Consider the following 21,296-nt stretch of genomic DNA (forward strand, 5'->3'; position numbering starts at 1 on the left):
CTCCTATTACTTTTCTTTTTTCTCTTCTCCTTCTCTTCCTTCTCCTCCTCTTCCTCTTCCTCCTCCCCCTCTACTTCTTCTTCCTCTTCTCTCCCTCCTATTACTTTTCTTTTTTTCTCTTCTCCTTCTCTTCTTCTCCTCCTCTTCCTCTTCCTCCTCCCCCTCTACTTCTTCTTCCTCTTCTTCCCCTCCTATTACTTTTCTTTTTTCTCTTCTCCTCCTCTTCCTTCTCCCCTCCTCCTCCCCCTCTACTTCTTCTTCCTCTTCTTCCCCTCCTATTACTTTTATTTTTTTCTCTCTCCTCCTCTTCCTCCTCCCCTCTTCTTCTCTTCCCCTCTTCCCCTCCTATTACTTTTCTTCTCTTCCTCCTCCTCCTCCCTTTCCTCTTCTTCTTCCACTTCCTCTTCTTCCCTTACTATTACTTTTCTTTTTTCTCTTCTCTTCGCTCTTCCTCCTCCTCCTCCTCTTCCTCATCCCCCTCTTCTTCCTCTTCCTCTTCTTCCCCTCCTATTACTTTTCTTTTTTCTCTTCTCCTTCTCTTCCTCCTCCTCCTCCTCTTCCTCATCCCCCTCTTCTTCTACTTCTTCTTCCTCTTCTTCTTCCCCTCCTATTACTTTTCTTTTTCTCTTCTCTTCCTCTTCCTCTTCCTCCTCTTCCTCTTCTCCCCCTCTTCTTCTTCTTCCTCTTCTTCCCCTCCTATTACTTTTCTTTTTTTCTCTTTTCCTTCTTTTCCTCCTCCTCCTCTTCCTCATCCCCCTCTTCTTCTACTTCTTCTTCTACTTCTTCTTCCCCTCCTATTACTTTTCTTTTTTCTCTTCTCCTCTTCCTCATCCTCCTCTTCCTCTTCTCCCCCTCTTCTTCTTCTTCCTCTTCCTCTTCTTCCCCTCCTATTACTTTTCTTTTTTTCTCTTCTTCTCTTCCTTCTCCTCCTCCTCCTCTTCCTCCTCTTCTTCCTCCTCCTTCTCCTCTTCCTCTTCTTCCCCTCCTATTACTTTTCTTTTTTCTCTTCTCCTTCTCTTCCTTCTCCTCCTCTTCCTCATCCCCCTCTTCTTCCTCTTCCTCTTCTTCCCCTCCTATTATTTTCCTTTTTTTCTTCTCCTTCTCTTCCTTCTCCTCATCCTCTTCCTCTTCTTCCCCCTTCTTCCTCTTCCTCTTCCTCTTCTTCCACTTCTTCCTCTTCCTCTTCCTCTTCTTCCCCTCCTATTACTTTTCTTTTTTCTCTTCTCCTTCTCTTCCTTCTCCTCCTCTTCCTCTTCCTCCTCCCCCTCTACTTCTTCTTCCTCTTCCTCTTCTTCCCCTCCTATTACTTTTCTTTTTTCTCTTCTCCTCCTCCTCCTCTTCCTCCTCCCCCCTTCTTCTTCTTCCTCTTCTTCCCCTCCTATTACTTTTCTTCTCTTCCTCCTCCTCCTCTCCCCTTTCTTCTTCTTCTTCCACTTCCTCCTCCTCTTCTCCTTCCTCTTCCTCTTCTTCCCTTACTATTACGTTTCTTTTTTCTCTTCTCTTTCTCTTCGTTCTCCTCCTCCTCTTCCTCTTCCTCATCCCCCTCTTCTTCCTCTTCCTCTTCTTCCCCTCCTATTACTTTTCTTTTTTCTCTTCTCCTTCTCTTCCTTCTCCTCCTCCTCTTCTTCTTCCTCCTCCTTCTCCTCTTCCTCTTCTTCTTCCCCTCCTATTACTTTTCTTTTTTCTCTTCTCCTCCTCCTCTTCCTTCTCCTCCTCTTCCTCTTCCTCCTCCCCCTCTACTTCTTCTTCCTCTTCTTCCCCTCCTATTACTTTTCTTTTTTCTCTTCTCCTTCTCTTCCTTCTCCTCCTCCTCTTCCTCTTCTCCCCCTCTTCTTCTTCTTCCTCTTCCTCTTCTTCCCCTCCTATTACTTTTCTTTTTTTCTCTTCTTCTCCTCCTCGTCCTCCTCCTCCTCTTCCTCCTCTTCTTCCTCCTCCTCCTTCTCCTCTTCCTCTTCTTCTTCCCCTCCTATTACTTTTCTTTTTTCTCTCCTCCTCCTCCCTCCTTCTTCATTCACTCTACCACCAAAACAGCCTGCACGGAGGGGTCTTCCCAGCACCCTGAATCCACTTTACCTGCCATACGCATCCATCAGGACTCCAACTAGAAGTGACCCTATCATAGCTCCGAAGAGGAACAGGCTGCTTGCGAAGAAGACCACCATCTCATCGAAAACTTTATCACTTTCACTGGCATTTTGCCCACTGCTGAAATGTGTTAGATTATAAAATTGTCTGACGAGCTGGAAGAAAGAAAGAAGCAGCTGAAATAGAGACCACCATGTATAGCCCTTAGGGCAACATTGACTTAGCACTTCTGCTCCACTGAGCAGGCTCCTTTTAGGCCAATTCCCTAAAAATAGCAGCAGCAGCAGCAGCAGCAGCAGCAGCAGCAGCAGCAGCAGCAGCAGCAGCAGCAGTTGTCAGAAATAAGTGTATTTCTGGAGGTAATATTACAATGCAAGGAAATGGCTTGTAACCATAGGAAAGGCTAATGTAAGCCACAATCAGCATGTAATCATGGGTTTGCTAAATATGCTGCAACCTGATTGGCTGTAACCTATATAAGGAGTAACACCCTTGTATGGGTGTGGTTTCTTATAGTAGAGAGTGGTATATTATAGAGTAGTTTGTTATAGAGTGGTTTTGTGCTGGGTGGTTTGTAGTTAGTGGTTAGTGCTTAGTGTTGGTAGTGGTGGATGTAATAAGAGTTATATAATAGTATTGTGGTTAGTTTGTTACAGTGGTGAAATGTAAGGGTGACAGTTTATTTAGAGAAGCATTTTGATAAGAGGAAAAGTAAAATATATATTTTACAAGAAATCCTGCGGCAGCGTTTTTCATTGAAGACTTAAATTAGGACAGAGTTAGGCAAAGTTGGCTCTTCCCCTATTGGTAGCAATAGGGGTTGTGGATTTTATTGCTAAGTACTTGTATTTCAATACATTGTTAAGATGACTGGCTTGGTGCAGTGTAACACTTGTTTGGCTGTTGTCTTCCGTAGTACCTTGTGGAACTTGGGGTACTGCCCTCTTTGCATTAGGACATCTAGGTTAGATGGCGAGATCTCTAGATTGCAGTCCTTAGTTTGTAGCTTGCAGTCAGAAGTGGAAAGATTGTCCCAGTCACGTGCTGTAATGCAGCCATGTGTCCAGCCTCCACTTCCACAGCGCCCCCCGAGGAGGAGGGCTGTGTGGACAACTGTCGGTTCAGGAAGATTGCGTGCAGTTGAGCAAAAACATAGTAATTTTGGTCTCTCTTTATCGAATTCCTATACTGTTCTTGCGGATTTAAATAGTAAGGATGTTGGAGATATTAGCAAGGCCCCTCAGGCAGAGAATGAGGGGATATTCAAAGGGGAAGTTGTTGTAAATGTCACCAAACCATCAAGTGCAGTTAGTAGAAATATAAAGAGGACACATTTTCTTGTGGGTGATTCGACTGTTAGAGGTGTTGATTTGGGACAGAGTAAGGACGTGGTGAAGGTGCTGACGTGTCTCCCAGGGGCCACTGCCAGCAGGGACAGGAGGAGGATTACAAACATTGTCAAGGCTGTGAGTAAAGGTAATAACATTGATGTGGTGGTGCATCTTGGCACAAATGATTTGTCCCAGAGAAATGTCAATGTAGTAAAAAGAGATTTTCAATGTCTAAGTGTGGAGCTGGGTAAAATAGCAGATTCAGTGACTTTCTCAGAGGTGTTACTGGTTTGTGGCCAAGAGGATAAAACAACGTGTATCATAGAGTTTAATGTGTGGTTAAAGCAGTGGTGTAAAGCTGAAGGTTTTGGCTATGTAAGTCATGATGTCAGTAGGTGGTCTAATAGGGAGTTGTTTAAGAGGGATGGTTTGCATCCATCATACAGAGGTACCCAGGTACTCGGTGAGGAATTCAGAACTTTTTTGGACAGGCATTTAAACTAGGTAAAGGGGACAGAGATGTAACTGATGTGGGTGATTTCTGTCCCCGACCAATGAGGATAAAGCAGTTTTTGGAAGCTTATGAAAAGGGAGCTGCAAATAAAATAGATGTAGTTGTTGATGATAAGGGGCAAACTAATAATGAAAATAATGTTCTTCGTGTAATGTGCACGAATGCTCGAAGCTTGAGCAACAAGCTCTGTGAATTAATGGCCATAATATCTAGAGATAATTTGGACCTGGTTGCCATAACTGAGACATGGTTTAAGGATTCTAATGAATGGGAAATATCCATACCAGGATATACACTGTATAGGAAGGATAGAATAGAGAGAAGGGGAGGTGGAGTAGCCATTTATGTTAAAGAAACTCTAAAAACAACACTAATTCAAAATACATGTCAAGATCTAGAGACCCTCTGGATTTGCATGCAAAATAAAGACGGTTCTGTCATTAGAATTGGGGTGATCTATAGGCCTCCAGGGCAATCTGAGGAATATGACAACAAGATGGTGGATGAAATTACCCAAATGACAGTAAAGGGAGATATTGTGGTTATGTGTGATTTCAACATGCCTGATGTTGACTGGAATATCCCCAGTGCCCTTACATGCAAAAGTAAGAATATAGTAGAGGCCTTTACAGGAGCAGCTCTGGCACAGCTGGTTAAGACACCAACTAGAGGGGAGAATATTCTAGATTTAGTTTTTACGAATGGGAATTGGGTTTCAGATGTCAAGGTGGGAGAAAATTTAGGTTGCAGTGACCATCTATGTTTGTGGTTTGATGTAAAAACTCATTGTGAGCAATCCTATAATGCAACCAAAGTATTGGATTTCAGAAAAACAAATTTTAATGCAATGGGGGAATATTTAGAAAATGAATTAAAGAGGAGGGATAAAATGGCAGGAGCGAGCACCCAGTGGACTGTATTTAAAAAGGCCATCTTAAAAGCCACTGGACTGTATGTAAGACAAATAACTAAAGGTAAAAGGAAGAAGAAACCGCTATGGTTTAGCAATGATGTAAGGACTATAGTCAATGAAAAAAAGGCTGCCTATAGGAGGTATAAAGAGTCTGGAAGTATAGCTGATAGGGAGGTGTATAAAATGAGACAGAAGGAGGCGAAACAGATAATATATGCTGCTAAAGCCTCAAAAGAGGAAGAAATTGCCAAATCTCTAAAGAAGGGGGATAAAACCTTCTTCAGATATATTAGTGATAAGAAGAAGAAAAACTGCGGCATCACGAAGCTTAGTACCGGGAAAAATACATGCATTAATGGGAATAAGGAGATCGCTGACCATTTCAATAGCTACTTCTGTTCAGTTTTCTCAAAAGACACCTTACAAAATAATACTATAGAGGGATATAGCATTGCTTCCAACTGTACGGATTCAGCTCCAGTGATCTTAGAAGCCGATGTCTTAGAAGAACTTGAACGATTAAAGATAAATAAGGCAATGGGTCCAGATGGCATCCACCCCAGAGTTCTTAAAGAACTCAGATCTGTCATTGCTACCCCCCTGACTGATTTGTTTAACCAATCCTTGTTAACAGGAGATGTTCCTGAGGATTGGAGAATGGCAAGTGTTGTGCCTATCCACAAGAAGGGCAGTAGAGAAGAAGCTGGTAACTACAGGCCAGTTAGCTTGACATCAGTTGTCGTTAAAATGATGGAGACTCTACTGAAAAAGAGGATAAATCAGCACCTAAAAAACAATAACTTATTGGACCCAAATCAGCATGGCTTTACTGAAGGCAAATCATGTCAGACTAATCTCATTGATTTCTTTGACTATGTCACAAAGGTGTTGGATGAAGGTGGTGCCGTGGATATTGCCTACCTGGACTTCAGCAAAGCCTTTGATACGGTTCCACATAAAGAGCTGATAGATAAATTAGTGAAGATTGGACTTAATCCCTGGATAGTTCAATGGATTTGCAGCTGGCTGAAGCATAGACACCAGAGGGTTGTTGTGAATGGCGAGTATTCTGAGCAGAGTCAGGTTACAAGCGGTGTGCCACAAGGGTCTGTTCTGGGTCCTATTCTTTTTAATATGTTTGTGAGTGACATAGGGGAAGGTCTGGTAGGGAAGGTTTGCCTATTTGCCGATGACTCTAAAGTGTGCAATAGGGTTGATATTCCTGGAGGCATCGGCAATATGGTAAATGATTTAGCTTTACTAGATAAATGGTCAAAGCAATGGAAACTGCAGTTTAATGTTTCCAAATGTAAAATAATGCACTTGGGGAAAAGGAATCCTCAATCTGACTATTGTATTGGCAGTTCTGTGTTAGCAAATACGTACTTCAAAAGAAAAGGATTTAGGCGTAGTGATTTCTGACAGTCTCAAAATGGGTGAACAGTGCAGTCAGGCAGTAGGGAAAGCAAGTAGGATGCTTGGCTGCATAGCTAGAGGTATAACAAGCAGGAAGAGGGAGATTATGATCCCGCTATATAGAATGCTGGTGAGACCACATTTGGAATACTGTGTTCAGTTCTGGAGACCTCACCTACAAAAAGATATTGACAAAATTGAACGGGTCCAAAGACGGGCTACAAGAATGGTGGAAGGTCTTAAGTATAAAACGTATCAGGAAAGACTTAATGAACTCAATCTGTATAGTCTGGAGGACAGAAGGAAAAGGGGGGACATGATCGAAACATTTAAATATATTAAAGGGTTAAATAAGGTCCAGGAGGGAAGTGTTTTTAATAGGAAAGTGAACACAAGAACAAGGGGACACAATCTGAGGTTAGTTGGGGGAAAGATCAAAAGCAACATGAGAAAATATTATTTTACTGAAAGAGTAGTAGATCCTTGGAACAAACTTCCAGCAGACGTGGTAGATAAATCCACAGTAACTGAATTTAAACATGCCTGGGATAAACATATATCCATCCTAAGATAAAATACAGAAAATAGTATAAGGGCAGACTAGATGGACCATGGGGTCTTTTTCTGCCATCAGACTTCTATGTTTCTATGTTTCTATGTTTCTCTGACTTGTGGACTTCAACTCCCAGAATTCTTGAGCCAATCATGCTAGCTCAGGAATTCTGGGAATTGAAGTCCACATGTCATAGAAGAGCCAACTTTGCCTACCCCTGAACTAGTATGCAGGCAGCAACCCCTATCAACCATCAGCACTGGTCAATGATACTTGTGATACATGTTTAAATGTTCAGTTGACTGAATTTCATGTTTAATGAATAAAAGAGATAACAACAACAACATAGTTAATAAAATAAAAGAACAGAATAACATTATATTAAAATTGGAAGGGAGCTTGGAGGTCTTCTAGTCCAACCCCCTGCGTAGGCAGGAAACTCTACACTACTTCAGACAGATGGTTATCCGTCTTCTTAAACATGTCCAGTGTTGGAGCATTCACAACTTCTGGAGGCAAGTTGTTCCACTGATTAATTGTTCTAACTGTCAGGAAATTTCTCCTTAGTTCTAAGTTGCTAGAACTTTTAAACTAACCAATGGATTTAAAAAACAAAACAAAACAAAGATGACAAATAACGTCCGATTTGTTGCATTCTTAGCTGGCACCTGCTTTACAAAGGCCACTCACCGTAGTGTCCGCGGAGCAGAACCAGTGGTTGTAACCCAGTTGGAGCGATGCTAGGCCCGTTACAAAGATGAGCTGGCGACAGGATTCTGTAAGCTTCAAAGAAGAAAAGACAAGGAGAGGTCTCAACTTGAACGCAGATCTCCATTTAGTTTTTAAGCACAAATAAAAGACAGTCCATTTTCTATCAATGAGAATATATCTGCTGAAGATGAGTGCATGAACCAGGGATTAACTAGATGATGGCAAAGTGAATTACAAATACAGTGGTACCTCTACCTAAGAATGCCTCTACTTATGAACTTTTCTAGATAAGAACCGGGTGTTCAAGATTTTCTTTGCTTCTTCTCAAGAACCATTTTCCACTTACAAACCCAAGCCTCCGAAACTGTAACCGGAAAGGACTGGGATAAGACTCCGTGGGGCCTCTCTAGGAATCTCCTGGGAGGAAACAGGGCTGGAAAAGGCAGGGAGAAGCCTCAGTGGAGCCTCTCTAGGAATCTCCTGGGAGGAAACATGGCCGGAAAAAGTGGGGAGAAGCCTCCGTGGGGCCACTCTAGGAATCTCCTGGAGGAAACAGCGCCAGAAAAGGCGGGGAAAAGCCTCCATGGGGCCTCTCTAGGAATCTCCTGGGAGGAAACAGGGCCTCCACCCTCCCTGTGGTTTCCCCAATCGCACGCATTATTTGCTTTTACATTGATTCCTATGGGGAAAATTGCTATTTCTTATAAACTTTTCTACTTAAGAACCTGGTCACGGAATAAATTAAGTTCATAAGTACAGGTACCACTGTATATCTGCTGAAGATGAGATGAAGAATATAGTGGGGACTATAAGGAAAATGAAGAATGCAACGATTAGAGAAATGAAGAGAAAAACTTTCCACAATTGGTAGCATACACCTGCACAACTTGCGTACTTTTATGGGAATGTTAAGGGTGTCTGTTAGCATGGATGCCAGGGGAGAGGGGTGCTTATGCACATGTTTTGGGAATGTTTGGGAGTGCAGGAATTCTGGAAAGAGGTGCAATAGGAAATTCATAGGATGTTAAACATAAAATGGGTGATTTCAAAGGAGAGGGCAGTATTAGTAATATAGAAACATAGAAGATTGACGGCAGAAAAATACCTCCTGGTCCATCTAGTCTGCCCTTATACTCCTGTATTTTATCTTAGGATAGATCTATGTTTATCCCAGGCATGTTTAAATTCAGTTACTGTGGATTTATCAAGCATGTCTGCCTGAAGTTTGCTCCAAGCATCTACTAATAAGGAGTGATATGGGAGAATTCGGAAAAATTAAAGAAGCAGCTATAGAAAGTGTCCAAGTGTCGAAGTTTTAGGTGGGAAGGATAATGTTGTTTATGCAAGGACCAAAATAAAGATGGGATCGTATCTTAGGAAAAGGGGAAGAGAGATGGAGGAAGGAAGGAAGGAAGGAAGGAAGGAAGGAAGGAAGGAGAGATGGAGGAAGAAAGGGAGGGAGGGAGGAAGGGGAGGGAAGAGAAATTTTTTTTAGAGATATCAAAGAAATCCAGGCTTGCTAGGCAATATTTGTAGCAAACAACTTACACAAACCAGGATTACAGCTAACCAAGTTAGCTAGGGGAACTCATGCAAATCTGGTCAAAAGTAACCCATACATTTCCAAGACGGTTACCCTCCTTTTCAGGGTGCAGGAAATAGGCAGTAACCCCATTCAATATTTCAGCCAACGGCCCCCGAAGATAAAAAGCAGAATCAATAACCAAATTTGACATTAAAGATATCTATATATTTAAAATTCCCCTCCCTCCCCCCATTTCTACTAGGGTCTTTACATAACATGAACATAAATTTAAATTTAAATCTGGGCAAGTCAGGGTGCGAACTTGATCAACTTGGAAATAACATTTTGGCCAAAATTTCGCTGCCTGGCTCAGAGAAGGCCCATAGCCCAAAATACAAATACATTTCATAAATTATTATTTCTTCTGATCTATAGTCCAAAAAAAATAACATTCACCTGGGCCCACTCGGTCCTAATCATTTTACTATCCATATCTGGTCTGCTTTCCATGATTCCTTTTGAGGAAGGTGGGTTTGCGAGGTCGTCCATCACAACAAGCTACCTGGGAAGGGGGGAAAAGGAGAACAGAGCGCTGGTGGTGAGACTCCATTTGAAATACTGTGTCCAGTTCTGGAGACCTCACCTACAAAACGAGATTGATCAAATTGAACGGGTCCAAAGACGGGCTAGAAAAATGGTGGAAGGTCTTAAGTATCAAACTGATCAGGAAAGACTTCATGGACTCCATCTGTAGAGTCTGGAGGACAGAAGGGAAAAAAGGGGGGACATGACCCAAATATTTAAATATGTGAAAGGATTAAATAAGGTTCAGGAGGGAAGTGTTTCTAATAGGAAAGTGAACACAAGAACAAGGGGGCACAATCTGAGGTTAGTTATAGCTATAGTTATAGTTTATTAGATTTGTATGCCGCCTTTCTCTGAGGGGGAGAGATCAGAAGCAACGTGAGAAAATATTATTTCACTGAAAGGGTAGTAGATGCTTGGAACAAACTTCCAGCAGACGTGGTTGGTCAATCCACAGGAACTGAATGTAAACATGCCTTGGATAAACATAGATCCATCCTGAAGTAGACCCAGAGACAGGGTTCAAGCAAATCGGTACTTTTATTCAGCTCAGAGAACAAGTGACAGCTCAGCAAGGTAAAGTGACAATTCAGCGAGTACCGACTGATTCTGCTTGGAAAAGCCGCTTCTTTTATACATTTGCGGCTCCCGCCAAAGCAAGAGCCAGCCGCGTCTGAGCCAATCAGGAGCGACTTCCTGCTTCAGCTCAGACAGCGCTGGAAGACGGAACAAACTATTTACAGGAAATACAAGGTAGCCATTTCAGGATACAACACCCCTCCCCTCATAGTTGGACACATCCATCACGAAAGCCACGTGACAAAGTCGTCCAATCGATGGGGCCTCCGTGAAGCTCGCTCTGACCTGCGCAGTTCAATTTCGCCTTCGACACCGACGGTGGAGGATGGCTCGCTGCTGTGTTCCCTGCGCGGCGGACTTGGCCTGGCGGGCCCAACAAAGGCTTCGGAGGAGGAGGAAGGCTCGGCGTCGCTGGATGGCTCCCCTAGGCCCGATAAGTCTATTTGCGTGTTTCTTAGTTCGGGCAATGTGTTAAAGTCTGTTGAAGGGGGAGAGTCCATGTCAGCGGTTTGTGGCAATTGGTTTTCTGTTCGCTTCCGAATGTGGTCTATGTGTCGTTTCCACAAACGGCCATCCTCTAGTTTTACAATATAAGTCTTTGGTGCATTTTGCTTAACAACAATTCCTTTCATCCAGTTTACATTTCCATCAAAACTTTTTACATATACATTTTGTCCCAAATACATTTCTCTCTCAGGTTTTATACATATTTGGTTATTGTTAATACAGAACCTTGGGTTCAGCCTATCTAGTGGTGACCTTAATTTCCTCCCCATTAATAATTCTGCAGGGCTTACATGTGTGTGCGAGTTAGGGGTGATGTGTTGGGTGAGTAAGAATTGGTCCAAGTTTTGCTGTACATCCCCAGGGCCTGACCTGCGCAATGCCTCCTTTGCCACACGAACGTAACATTCTGCCAATCCATTAGCCCAAGGCGAGTAAGGCGAGATGAGGGCATGTCTAACCCCTAGGCCATCTAGGAACAATTCGAATTGCCTGGCTGTTAGCTGTGGCCCATTGTCAGACACTAAGATATCTGGGCAACCATGGGAGGCAAACAGTCTACTCAATACCTTGATGGTGGCACTTGTGGTTATGTTATTCATTGCTATTATTTCCACCCATTTGGAGAACGCATCAACCACTATTAAGAAATACTGGGACCCCACTGGACCAGCAAAGTCAATGTGGATTCTGGACCAAGGACCAGCAGACTGCTCCCACTCAGCCGGGGTTGTTTTGGGGGGATTAGGCCGTGACTCTTGGCATGGTTCACACTTCGAAACCCAGCTCTCAATTTCAGCATCCAGACCTGGCCACCATAAATGCCCTCTTGTTAGGCTCTTCATCCTGACAATCCCAGGATGGCCCACATGTAACATTTTGAGTACCTTTTCCCTTAGGCTTTTGGGGATGATCACTCTATCTCCCCACAGCAGACAACCCTTTACATAAGATAACTCAAGTCTTTTGGTTTTGAAGTCACACAATTCAGGTTTCACAATATCATTTTGCCATCCCTTAAGTACACAGTTTACCACTTGTTTAAGGGTTTGATCTTGCTGCGTGTGTGCAGCTACCTCTTTGGCCGTGGTTAGTGGGTTATCCTCGAGTTCTATCATTAGTACATCTGTGGAAGGAACAGGGTCCTCCACTAAGTCGGTTATGGGGCACCTGCTGAGGCCGTCTGCGTGATTAATTTCCTTCCCCCCCTTGTGGGTGAGATCATACTGGTACCCTGAGAGGAAAAGAGCCCATCTGATCAGTCTTGGAGACATAAAAGGCGGAGTGGGCTTGTTGGGGGCTAGCAGACCTAGTAAAGGCTTGTGGTCAGTGACTAATTCAAAATTTCTACCAAAAATGTAATTGTGAAATTTCTTTACCCCTGCCACTAAAGCTAGAGCCTCCTTGTCTAACTGGCTATAATTCCTTTCTGTGCTGGTCATGGTTCTTGAGAAAAATGCTATTGGGGCCTCTGTCTTATTGGGCAGAACGTGAGCTAGGACTCCTCCTATGCCGTACGGTGAAGCGTCGCACGTGAGCCTAATGGGTAGTGAAGCACTATATTGGACTACTACGCTTTTAGAAGTTAATAATTCCTTTATTTGGAAAAAGGCTTCACGTTCAGTTTCCCCCCAGGTCCAGCGGGCTTCCTTCTGGAGTAAACGATGTAGAGGCTCTGCTACTGTTGCCTTCTGCTTCAAAAAAACGGAATAAAAATTAAGAAGGCCTAAAAATGCCTGCAGCTCATTCTTATCTCGTGGCTCTGGGGCTTCCCTAATGGCTCTTAGCTTCTCTGTTGTGGGGTGGATACCTTCTTTGTCTACTTTATATCCTAGAAATTCTATACTGTTAGTTCCCCAGACACATTTGTCAGGCTTGATTCTTAAGCCTTTGTCCTGTAACCTCTTAAGTACTTCCCTTATTCTTTTGTTTACTTGTTCCTGGTTTTCCCCTGCAATTAAGATGTCATCAAAATATGGAATGGCCCCATTTACCCCTGACAATAGGCGTTCCATGATGCTCTGGAATATTCCTGGGGCTATGCTTACCCCAAACTGTAACCTCGTGCATTTGAAAGCTCCCCTGTGCGTTACAATTGTTTGTGCGTTTGCTGTTTGTTCATCGACCGGAAGTTGCTGGTAAGCTTGCGCGAGGTCGATCTTTGCAAACCTTTTCCCTTCCCCCAGGGAGTGAAGGAGTTGCTGTACCACCGGGATGGGGTAGGGGTGGTGTTGGAGGGCCTTATTAAGGGTAGATTTATAGTCTGCGCAGACTCTTAGAGACCCATCTGGCTTCATAGGCGTAACTATGGGGGTTTCCCATGGTCCTTGTTCCACAGGGACCAAAATACCTTGGCTTATAAGTTTATCAAGCTGCAGGTCTAGTTTGGGGAGAAGCGGAAGGGGGACCCTGCGAGGTTTTAGCCTGACTGGTGGGACCTTGGGGTCAATAGAAAACGATATAGGGGGCCCCTTATATGAACCTAAGGCGGGGCTGAACACCTCAGGGAACTCTTGCACAAAGTTAGGCATATTATCACAGTTTACATTACACACACCCGAAATTTCAATCCCCAAAGGTTCCATCCAAGCCAACCCCAAGAGAGAGTGCTTAGCCCCCGTTACAATAAGCATGGGTAGGGTACATTTGACATTCTTGAATACAATAAGTACATTTGCTGTTCCCAGGACCGAGATTACCCCCCCTTGAAAATCTCTGATTACCAAAGAGGTTTGTTTTAAATCAGATTTAGACATGTTGGGCATATACAGTTTAAACTTCTCCCAAGGCATAATGGTATACCTAGACCCAGTATCAAGCTCCATCGAGCATGGTTGGTTATTTAGTAACAGTGAGATAACAATTTTAGCCCCCTTCTTTGTTGCCGTGTTATTCACGGAAAATTTAGCGTTACCTCTATAGTAGTCGCGGTTAGCGGTTGAGTAGTTCCTTTGACCCGAATAGTGGAACGGTCTGTTTTCTCGCGGTTGGGGGGTCTGGTTTTGTGGTCGTTGGTATTGCGGTGTGGCGAATGTCTCCTCTGGTGCCGTTGCTCTGCATGCGATGGCGATGTGGCGTCTCGGAAAGGGCATCGATGGCGCTGGTGGTTTCCCCGGCAGCCCGCGCAGGGGGCTGGGTGAGTAGCTCTGTGGTGTCTCGACTGGTCTTGTACCAGGAAACAGTTGTCCCCGTTGTGAGCTGGTTGGCTGGGGTCGTCTGATTCCACGGTGCGAGGAGACGCGGAGTCAATCTTTGCAATGAGTTCTCGCCTTCCGTGTTCTTTTAATTCTCTAACTGCTGCGTCGGCGGCTTCTGCGGTTTGCGCTAGTTTAATCACGGTTTGTAGAGTCGGCTCTTCTTCAGTGAGGAGTTTGTTTCTCACCGTGGCGCTTTTCATGCCGAAAACTAGGGCATCGGTGAGGCGAGCTTCCGGGTCTTTAAACTTGCATTGAGCAAGTACCGTCCGAAGTCGCGTTGTGAATTGGTTGATTGATTCAGTTTCCTTCTGAGCCATCATGGAGAACTGATGCCGAAAAACCATGGCTGGTTTGGTCGGTTTGAAATGGCTCGCTAGCTTTTCCTGTAGGACGTCCCAAGCTACGGTTCTTGCTGGCTGCGGGTCGGTGAGAGTCTGGGCAAGGCCACGGATTTCTGGGCCGCAGTAATTCAGAAAGATAGCCCGTCTGCGATCGGCTTCGGCGTCCTGTATCCCTGCCGCCTCGAGGAAGATCTCGAAGGTGGCCATGTATTCGTCCCAGGACGTTTTTTCGGGATCGAAGAGTTCCGGAGCCTGGCCGATCTGGACTTTGTTCATGTTGCACGCGATTTTCTTCCGTCCGTTCGTCGCCAGTGAAGTAGACCCAGAGACAGGGTTCAAGCAAATCGGTACTTTTATTCAGCTCAGAGAACAAGTGACAGCTCAGCAAGGTAAAGTGACAATTCAGCGAGTACCGACTGACTCTGCTTGGAAAAGCCGTTTCTTTTATACATTTGCGGCTCCCACCAAAGCAAGAGCCAGCCGCGTCTGAGCCAATCAGGAGCGACTTCCTGCTTCAGCTCAGACAGCGCTGGAAGACAGAACAAACTATTTACAGGAAATACAAGGTAGCCATTTCAGGATACAACACATCCCAAGATAAAATGTACAGGAAATAGCATCAGGGCAGACTAGATGGACCAGGAGGTCTTTTTCTGCTGTTAATCTTCTATGTTTCTATAAAGCATTTTCAGGGTGACAAGATTGGTGCACTTATGCACGCCCCTTATTGACCTCTTAGGAATCGAGAGAGGTCAACAGTGGATAGTTTAACGATAAAGTTTTGGGGGGGTTAGGTGATGATACTACAGAGTCAGGTAGTGAGTTCCAGGCATCAACTCCTCCATTACTAAAGTCGTATTTCCTGCAGTCGAGTTTAGAGCGGTTTTTACTTTAAGTTTGTATCTGTTGTGTGCTCGTGTGTTGTTGCAGTTGAAGCTGAAGTAGTATACATGAGATAGATAAGAGGGAAACATTAGGAAAGGGATGGTAGGCATGCTGGTGTGCTTATGCACGCCCCTTATTAGCTTTTTAGGAATCAGTGAGAGGTCAACAGCGGATAGTCTAAGGGAAACATTTTGAGGGGTGGTGGTGACGAAACTACAGAATCTGGTAGTGAGTTCCAGGCATTAACCACTCACTTGCTGAAGTTGTATTTCCTACGGTTGAGTTTGGAGCGTTTTACTCTGAGTTTCAATTTGTTATGTGCTCATGTATTGTTGTGGTTGAAGCTGAAGTAGTTGTTGACAGGAAGGATGTTGTAGCAGATGATTTTGTGGGAATTCACACACTCGGCAACTAATGAGGGTTGCAGAGGGAGGGAGGGAAGGAAGAAGGCAGGCAGGAAGGAAGGATGGATGGATTGATGGAAGGAAACACAGGAGAGAGGGAGGAAGAATGGAAGGAGGTAAGAATGGAAAAAAGGAAAGAAGGAAGGAAGGAAACACAGGAGAGGGGGAGAAAGATAGGGAGGAAGGAGGTAAGAATGAAAAAAGGAAGGAAGGAAGGAAGGAAACAGGAGAGAGAGGGGGGGTGGAAGGAAGGAGGAAGGAAAGAAGGCAGGGGAAGAGATGGAAGGAGGGAGGGAGGAGGGAGGAGATGGAAATGGGAGGGAGGAAATACAGAAGGGAGGGAAGGAGGGAGGAAGGAGGGAGGAAACACAAGAAGGAGGAAGAAAGGAGGGAGGTGACAACAAGAAGGAAGGAAGGAAAGAAAGAAGGGGTAGAGGGGGAAGGATGGAGCTTACTTAGAGGCCATTCAAAAATGTTTGGCTTCCCCCCCAAACTTAATATTTTACTTTATTCTCTTCTCTAACACCTCCCCTCCCGCTCTGCCTCTCCTTTTTCAATGTCCCCTCTTCGCCCACTAGGCCAGACAGCCTCTCAGCCCCCTCCCCCTCTCCAACTCAGTTCCTTACCAGCCAGACTTTGGGTTCAACCAAGGCTTGGGTGGCCTCCTCTTGAAGGCCAGGGGGCCCGGTCACTACCCGTCCTGCACCAAACGGATTCAAGGCCTAAGTAAATGACCAACAAACTAGGCCTGGAAATGATGCCTGGTGGTGGGAGCCAATCAGACGATGGCTCTGCAGGATTCCGGGGTCCGGTTGACAGTTGGATGTGGCCCTTAAAAGGGACAAGAAGGAGAAGGCTGCAAAATGCAGTCTTTCTTTCAAGCTTCACACCTTCTCCTCAACATATTAACTAACCATCATGGTTTGATTCAGGCTTACGGTAAAATTGGGCAAGCCCAGCCTTATCAATCGGTCAATCCTGGCTTGTGGCTTAAGTGGAGAAAGCGGCTAGCACTAACCAGGGTTAAGTTGAGACCCCAACCTTGGAGTAGGGCACCCCTAGAGATAGGTGCCCTTGTCCCTTGGACCATGATGAAACCAGGATTCAATGAAAAATCGTGGTCTATTTTTAAAAAAAATAAATTTTATTATTTTTTATAATAATAAAAACATACACACTATATGCAACACAGTGCTCATTGATCTGTGCACCCACAATTAGACTACATTCAAACCCCACACCAAAATGAGGGTATGCTGTATATATAACATTTTAAACCAAGGTCAATCTGCCTATTGATATGGTCTATTGAAATGGCATGCCATCCAGCTCTCCATGATACTACGAAGGAGGTATACCATGAAGCCTTGAAATGCTCCCTGGGGCACGTTCGCAGCCACAGTTTTGTAAAATAGACTAAACTGCAGGTGAACACAATGTTCACACAATCAAATGAAAATACTATGTATAGCAAACCTGGTCATAGTGTTTATACATTAACAGAATTGGGAAAGGAGGGTGAAGGGCTCCCTCTGGGGCCAGATCCAGGTACTGCAGCATCCAAGAACCAATAGCACATTGTACTGTAGATATAGTGGTACCTCTACCTAATCTCTGCTTAAGAACTTTTCTAGATAAGAACTGGGTGTTCAAGATTTTTTTGCCTCTTGTCAAGAACCATTTTCCATTTACAAACCCGGGCCTCCAAAACTGCAACCGGAAAAGGCGGGGAGAAGCCTCTGTGGGGCCTCTCTAGGAATCTCCTGGGAGGAAACAGGGCCTCCACCCTCCCTGTGGTTTCCCCAATCGCACATATTATTTGCTTTTACATTGATTCCTATGGGAAAAATTGCTTCTTCTTACAAACCTGTGGTCACGGAATGAATTAAGTTCGTAAGTAGAGGTACCACTGTATTTAATACTGCTCAGTTCAGGTCGTATGTGACCCGAAGCCAAACTCTTCATTTGAAGTGCTTATGTTTGGTCAATTTGAATACTTTTTTCACTTGGAAAGTAGTCCGAACATTTCTGCACACAATATTAAAATTGAAATGAAAAAAGTAATTCTTATTGGTTTATTTTGCTGATAGAATGCGTGCTCCCCCGTTTTTTGTGAAATATTTTTCAATTTATGGATAGTTTTGCTTGCAAAATGTGTTCAATTTTACTAAAGTTGGTGCGGGATTGGTAGTTTGAACATTTCTGAATATAAGAAAAATATAAATGAACTGAAAGAAATGTTTCTTATTGGTTGTTTACAATCATAAATACCCCCCCCCCTTGGCTGCTTGCAAACATTTTCACTTTTTTATTTACGCAAGCTTCAAATCCAAAATATTTTTAATATCTTATGCATTCATTTATTCAATTTAACATTGCTGATCATCAAAACAATATGTTTGGGGTGGTGGCTAATTCTTTTCTGGGCAAAAAAAAATCACTTCGAGTCTGTTTCTGGTCGTATATGACCGGACCAAAAAGAATTTTTTTAGGTACTTGAATTTGATCTTTTTGAAAACTTTTTCAAGTGGAAAACTAGTTTGAACATTTATGAACATAATGATATGAAAATTGAACTGATTCAACTAATAATCATTCAAGACGATGGACTATGAACCAAACAATATTTAAAGAAGAAAACTTTCAAAAAATGTTAAAACAACAATTGGGTGAGTTTCTCCAAATTAACAATGATGGTAACACTTCCACACAAAACCTATGGGACACAATGAAAGCCTATGTGCGAGGAACCTATATTGCATACCAAAAGAAAAAGAAAAAACAGAAACAAAACAGCCTATCCATACTAAAAATAAAACTTCAGAACCTCGAAAAAACCCTACAAATGAAACCAGACAACACCGAAATTTTAGGAGAATTGAATATTACAAAACATTACATAAACCTGCAAACCCAAGAAGAACTCTCACATAAATTAAGGATTGCCAAACAAAAGTACTTTGAATTTGCAAACAAACCTGGGCGATGGTTAGCCTCAAAACTCGCTCACCAAAAAGCAGATAAAATTATAGAGGCATTATATGATCATACAGATGCTTTAAAAACAACACTCAGCGATAAAAAACAAATAATTAAATCTTTCTTTGAGGAATTATATAAAAAAGATGACGTAAATGAACAACTAATAAATAACCTATTCAAGAACTTAGAAAATACAGAAAAAATAAATAAGGAAGATCAGGATATGCTAAATGATAAAATAACATCAATGGAACTAACTAATGCAATTACAAAACAAAAAAAATAATAAAACCCCGGGCACAGATGGTATACCTGCCGAATTTTACAAACAATTTCAAGAAATTCTGGAGCCTATAATGTTACCCCTTGTTAATGAAATTCTCGAGGGTTCAAAACTTCCTTCCTCCTGGAACGAGGCCTACATAACTTTAATACCTAAAGATACACAAAATAGAGCTTACATTCAAAATTATCGCCCAATATCCCTGCTTAACTCAGATTATAAAATCTTTGCATCCATCATAGCCAAAAGATTTAAACAAATATTAACTGTTAGAATACATACAGACCAAAATGGCTTCCTTCCGGCAAGAAACATAACAACAAACACAAGGATTATTTTGGACTCTTTAGAATACTACGATAAAAATATAGATAAACCAGTAGCATTCCTATTCGTAGATCTACAGAAAGCTTTTGATAGTTTATACTGGCAATTCTTTACAACACAAATAGTGTCAATGCAATTTGGTAATAAATTTACAGAACTCATTAAAACTATATACTCAATACAAACAGCCAAAATACTGATAAACAATGATATGACAGAAACAATAAATATAAAAAAAGGAGTGAGGCAGGGCTGTCTCTTAGCCCCCCTGATCTTTATCTTTGCACTAGAAGTTCTACTAAATAAAATAAGACACAACAAGGAAATCCAAGGATTAAAAATTAAAAATGAACACTATAAACTTCAAGCTTTTGCTGATGACATGGTGTTCATTGTACAAGACCCCTTAAAATCTGCACCTATCCTAATTAATGAAATAAATAAATTTGGAGAGATTGCTGGATTAAAAATTAATAGAGAAAAAACAAAAATGATAACAAAAATATGACAAAACAGCAGATATCGAAATTAGAAGAATCCACTAAAATAAAAACCGCCAAAAAAGTTAAATACTTAGGATTATGGATTACCGCAAATTGCAGCACTATCAAGGAAGACAATTATGATAAACTAATCAATGAAATGGACAAAGATTTTTGCAGATGGTCAAAACTCCCACTCTCTATAATGGGGAAAATTGCTGTAATTAAAAGCAATATACTTCCTAGATTTCTATACCTTTTCCAAACTGCACCCATTAAACTAAACAGGACCTTTTTCAAAAACTTACATAAAAAAATTCGTAAATTCATATGGACAAAAAAAAAGGCCAGGATAAAACTTAAGGACCTACAAGACCATAGGTCAAGGGGTGGATTTGGGTTACCAAACATGGAACTATACTACCATGCCTCAATTGTAAACCTACTGAAAGAATGGATAATACTTAAAAATTCTAGAATATTAACACTTGAAGGCTATGACCTTCAATCCGGGTGGCACAAGTTTCTGATGACAGACATAGATAAAATACCAACATATTTCAGATCACACTATATCCGAAAAACCTTAATTAACACCTGGCGCTTCATTAAAAAAAACCACTACCTCTGCATCCCAAAATGGATTTCACCAACAGAAGCCATTATATACCCGAATGCATTAACCCCTGATAAAATTATAACATACGACCAACTACTAAACGAAAATAATGAACTAATCTCTAAGCAAAAACTCATGGAAAAAGGTATTAAAGTAGATTGGTTACACTACCTACAAATAAAATCAAAATATAATGAAGATAAGAACAAATCAGGCTTCCAAAAAAACAACCCCCTCGATAAAATAATTTTTGGTCCACAAAAAAAGCAAATATCAAATATATACAATATCCTCCTTCAACACGATACTGTTGAAGAAATAGTTAAAGGAACCATGATAGCGTGGTCACAAAACTTTGGGTACACAATTTATTTAAACGAATGGGAAAAAATTTGGACTGCTAACTATAAACTAACGATGGCAACCTCATATAAGGAAAACCACTATAAAATGTTCTACAGATGGCACTTGCCACCTGCTAGACTTGCAAAAATGTATCCAAATCTATCACCATTATGTTGGAAATGCAGGGAAAAACCAGGTACATATTACCACATCTGGTGGACATGTGAAACCACCCAAAAATATTGGGAAAAAATTAAAACTATACTAGAACAAATTACTTCTCAGACTATCCATGCGAAACCCGAACTATTTCTACTAGGAATCACAAGACAAAATTTTAGTAAAGAAAACAGATATATTATAATCCATATTATTACAGCCGCACGGATTTTATATGCACAATTTTGGAAGCAAGAAAAAAACCCAACTACCCTATCACTCTTGATTAAAATAATGGAATGCGCAGAAATGTCCAAACTAACAATGGAACTGCAAAACAAGGATGAGACAGATTTCTACAAAGCTTGGGATAAATGGTACCTCTGGTTAAAAAAAAGGAATTATCTAAAAATTATTCATCAAGAAAAATATCCAACAAAAACAACTTGAAAAAATAGCAATTTACACCACAAATCATAACATCAAATTGAAACAACAAACTGTAAACATCGATCAACACGAACTCCAACTTTACAAAGAAAATAAACCCCTAAAT

At 42.1% G+C, this 21,296-nt stretch overlaps 1 protein-coding gene across 1 annotated transcript in view; it reads right to left on the minus strand.

Moving 5' to 3' along the window:
- LOC139170758 (solute carrier family 2, facilitated glucose transporter member 5-like) overlaps positions 1–16,261 on the minus strand; it is a 43,525-nt gene extending 27,264 nt beyond the window's left edge. Inside the window, exons 1-3 of the mRNA XM_070758256.1 lie at positions 16,170–16,261; positions 7,503–7,595; positions 2,074–2,240 (exon numbers count right to left, since the gene is read on the minus strand). Of these exons, the coding sequence (XP_070614357.1) occupies positions 2,074–2,162 (89 nt within the window). The 5' untranslated portion in view covers positions 2,163–2,240; positions 7,503–7,595; positions 16,170–16,261. The remainder of the gene's footprint in view (positions 1–2,073; positions 2,241–7,502; positions 7,596–16,169) is intronic.
- Positions 16,262–21,296: the final 5,035 nt, after the last annotated feature.

This window comes from Erythrolamprus reginae, chromosome 8 (assembly GCF_031021105.1).
Source record: "Erythrolamprus reginae isolate rEryReg1 chromosome 8, rEryReg1.hap1, whole genome shotgun sequence".
NCBI classification, from domain to species: Eukaryota; Metazoa; Chordata; class Lepidosauria; order Squamata; family Dipsadidae; genus Erythrolamprus; species Erythrolamprus reginae.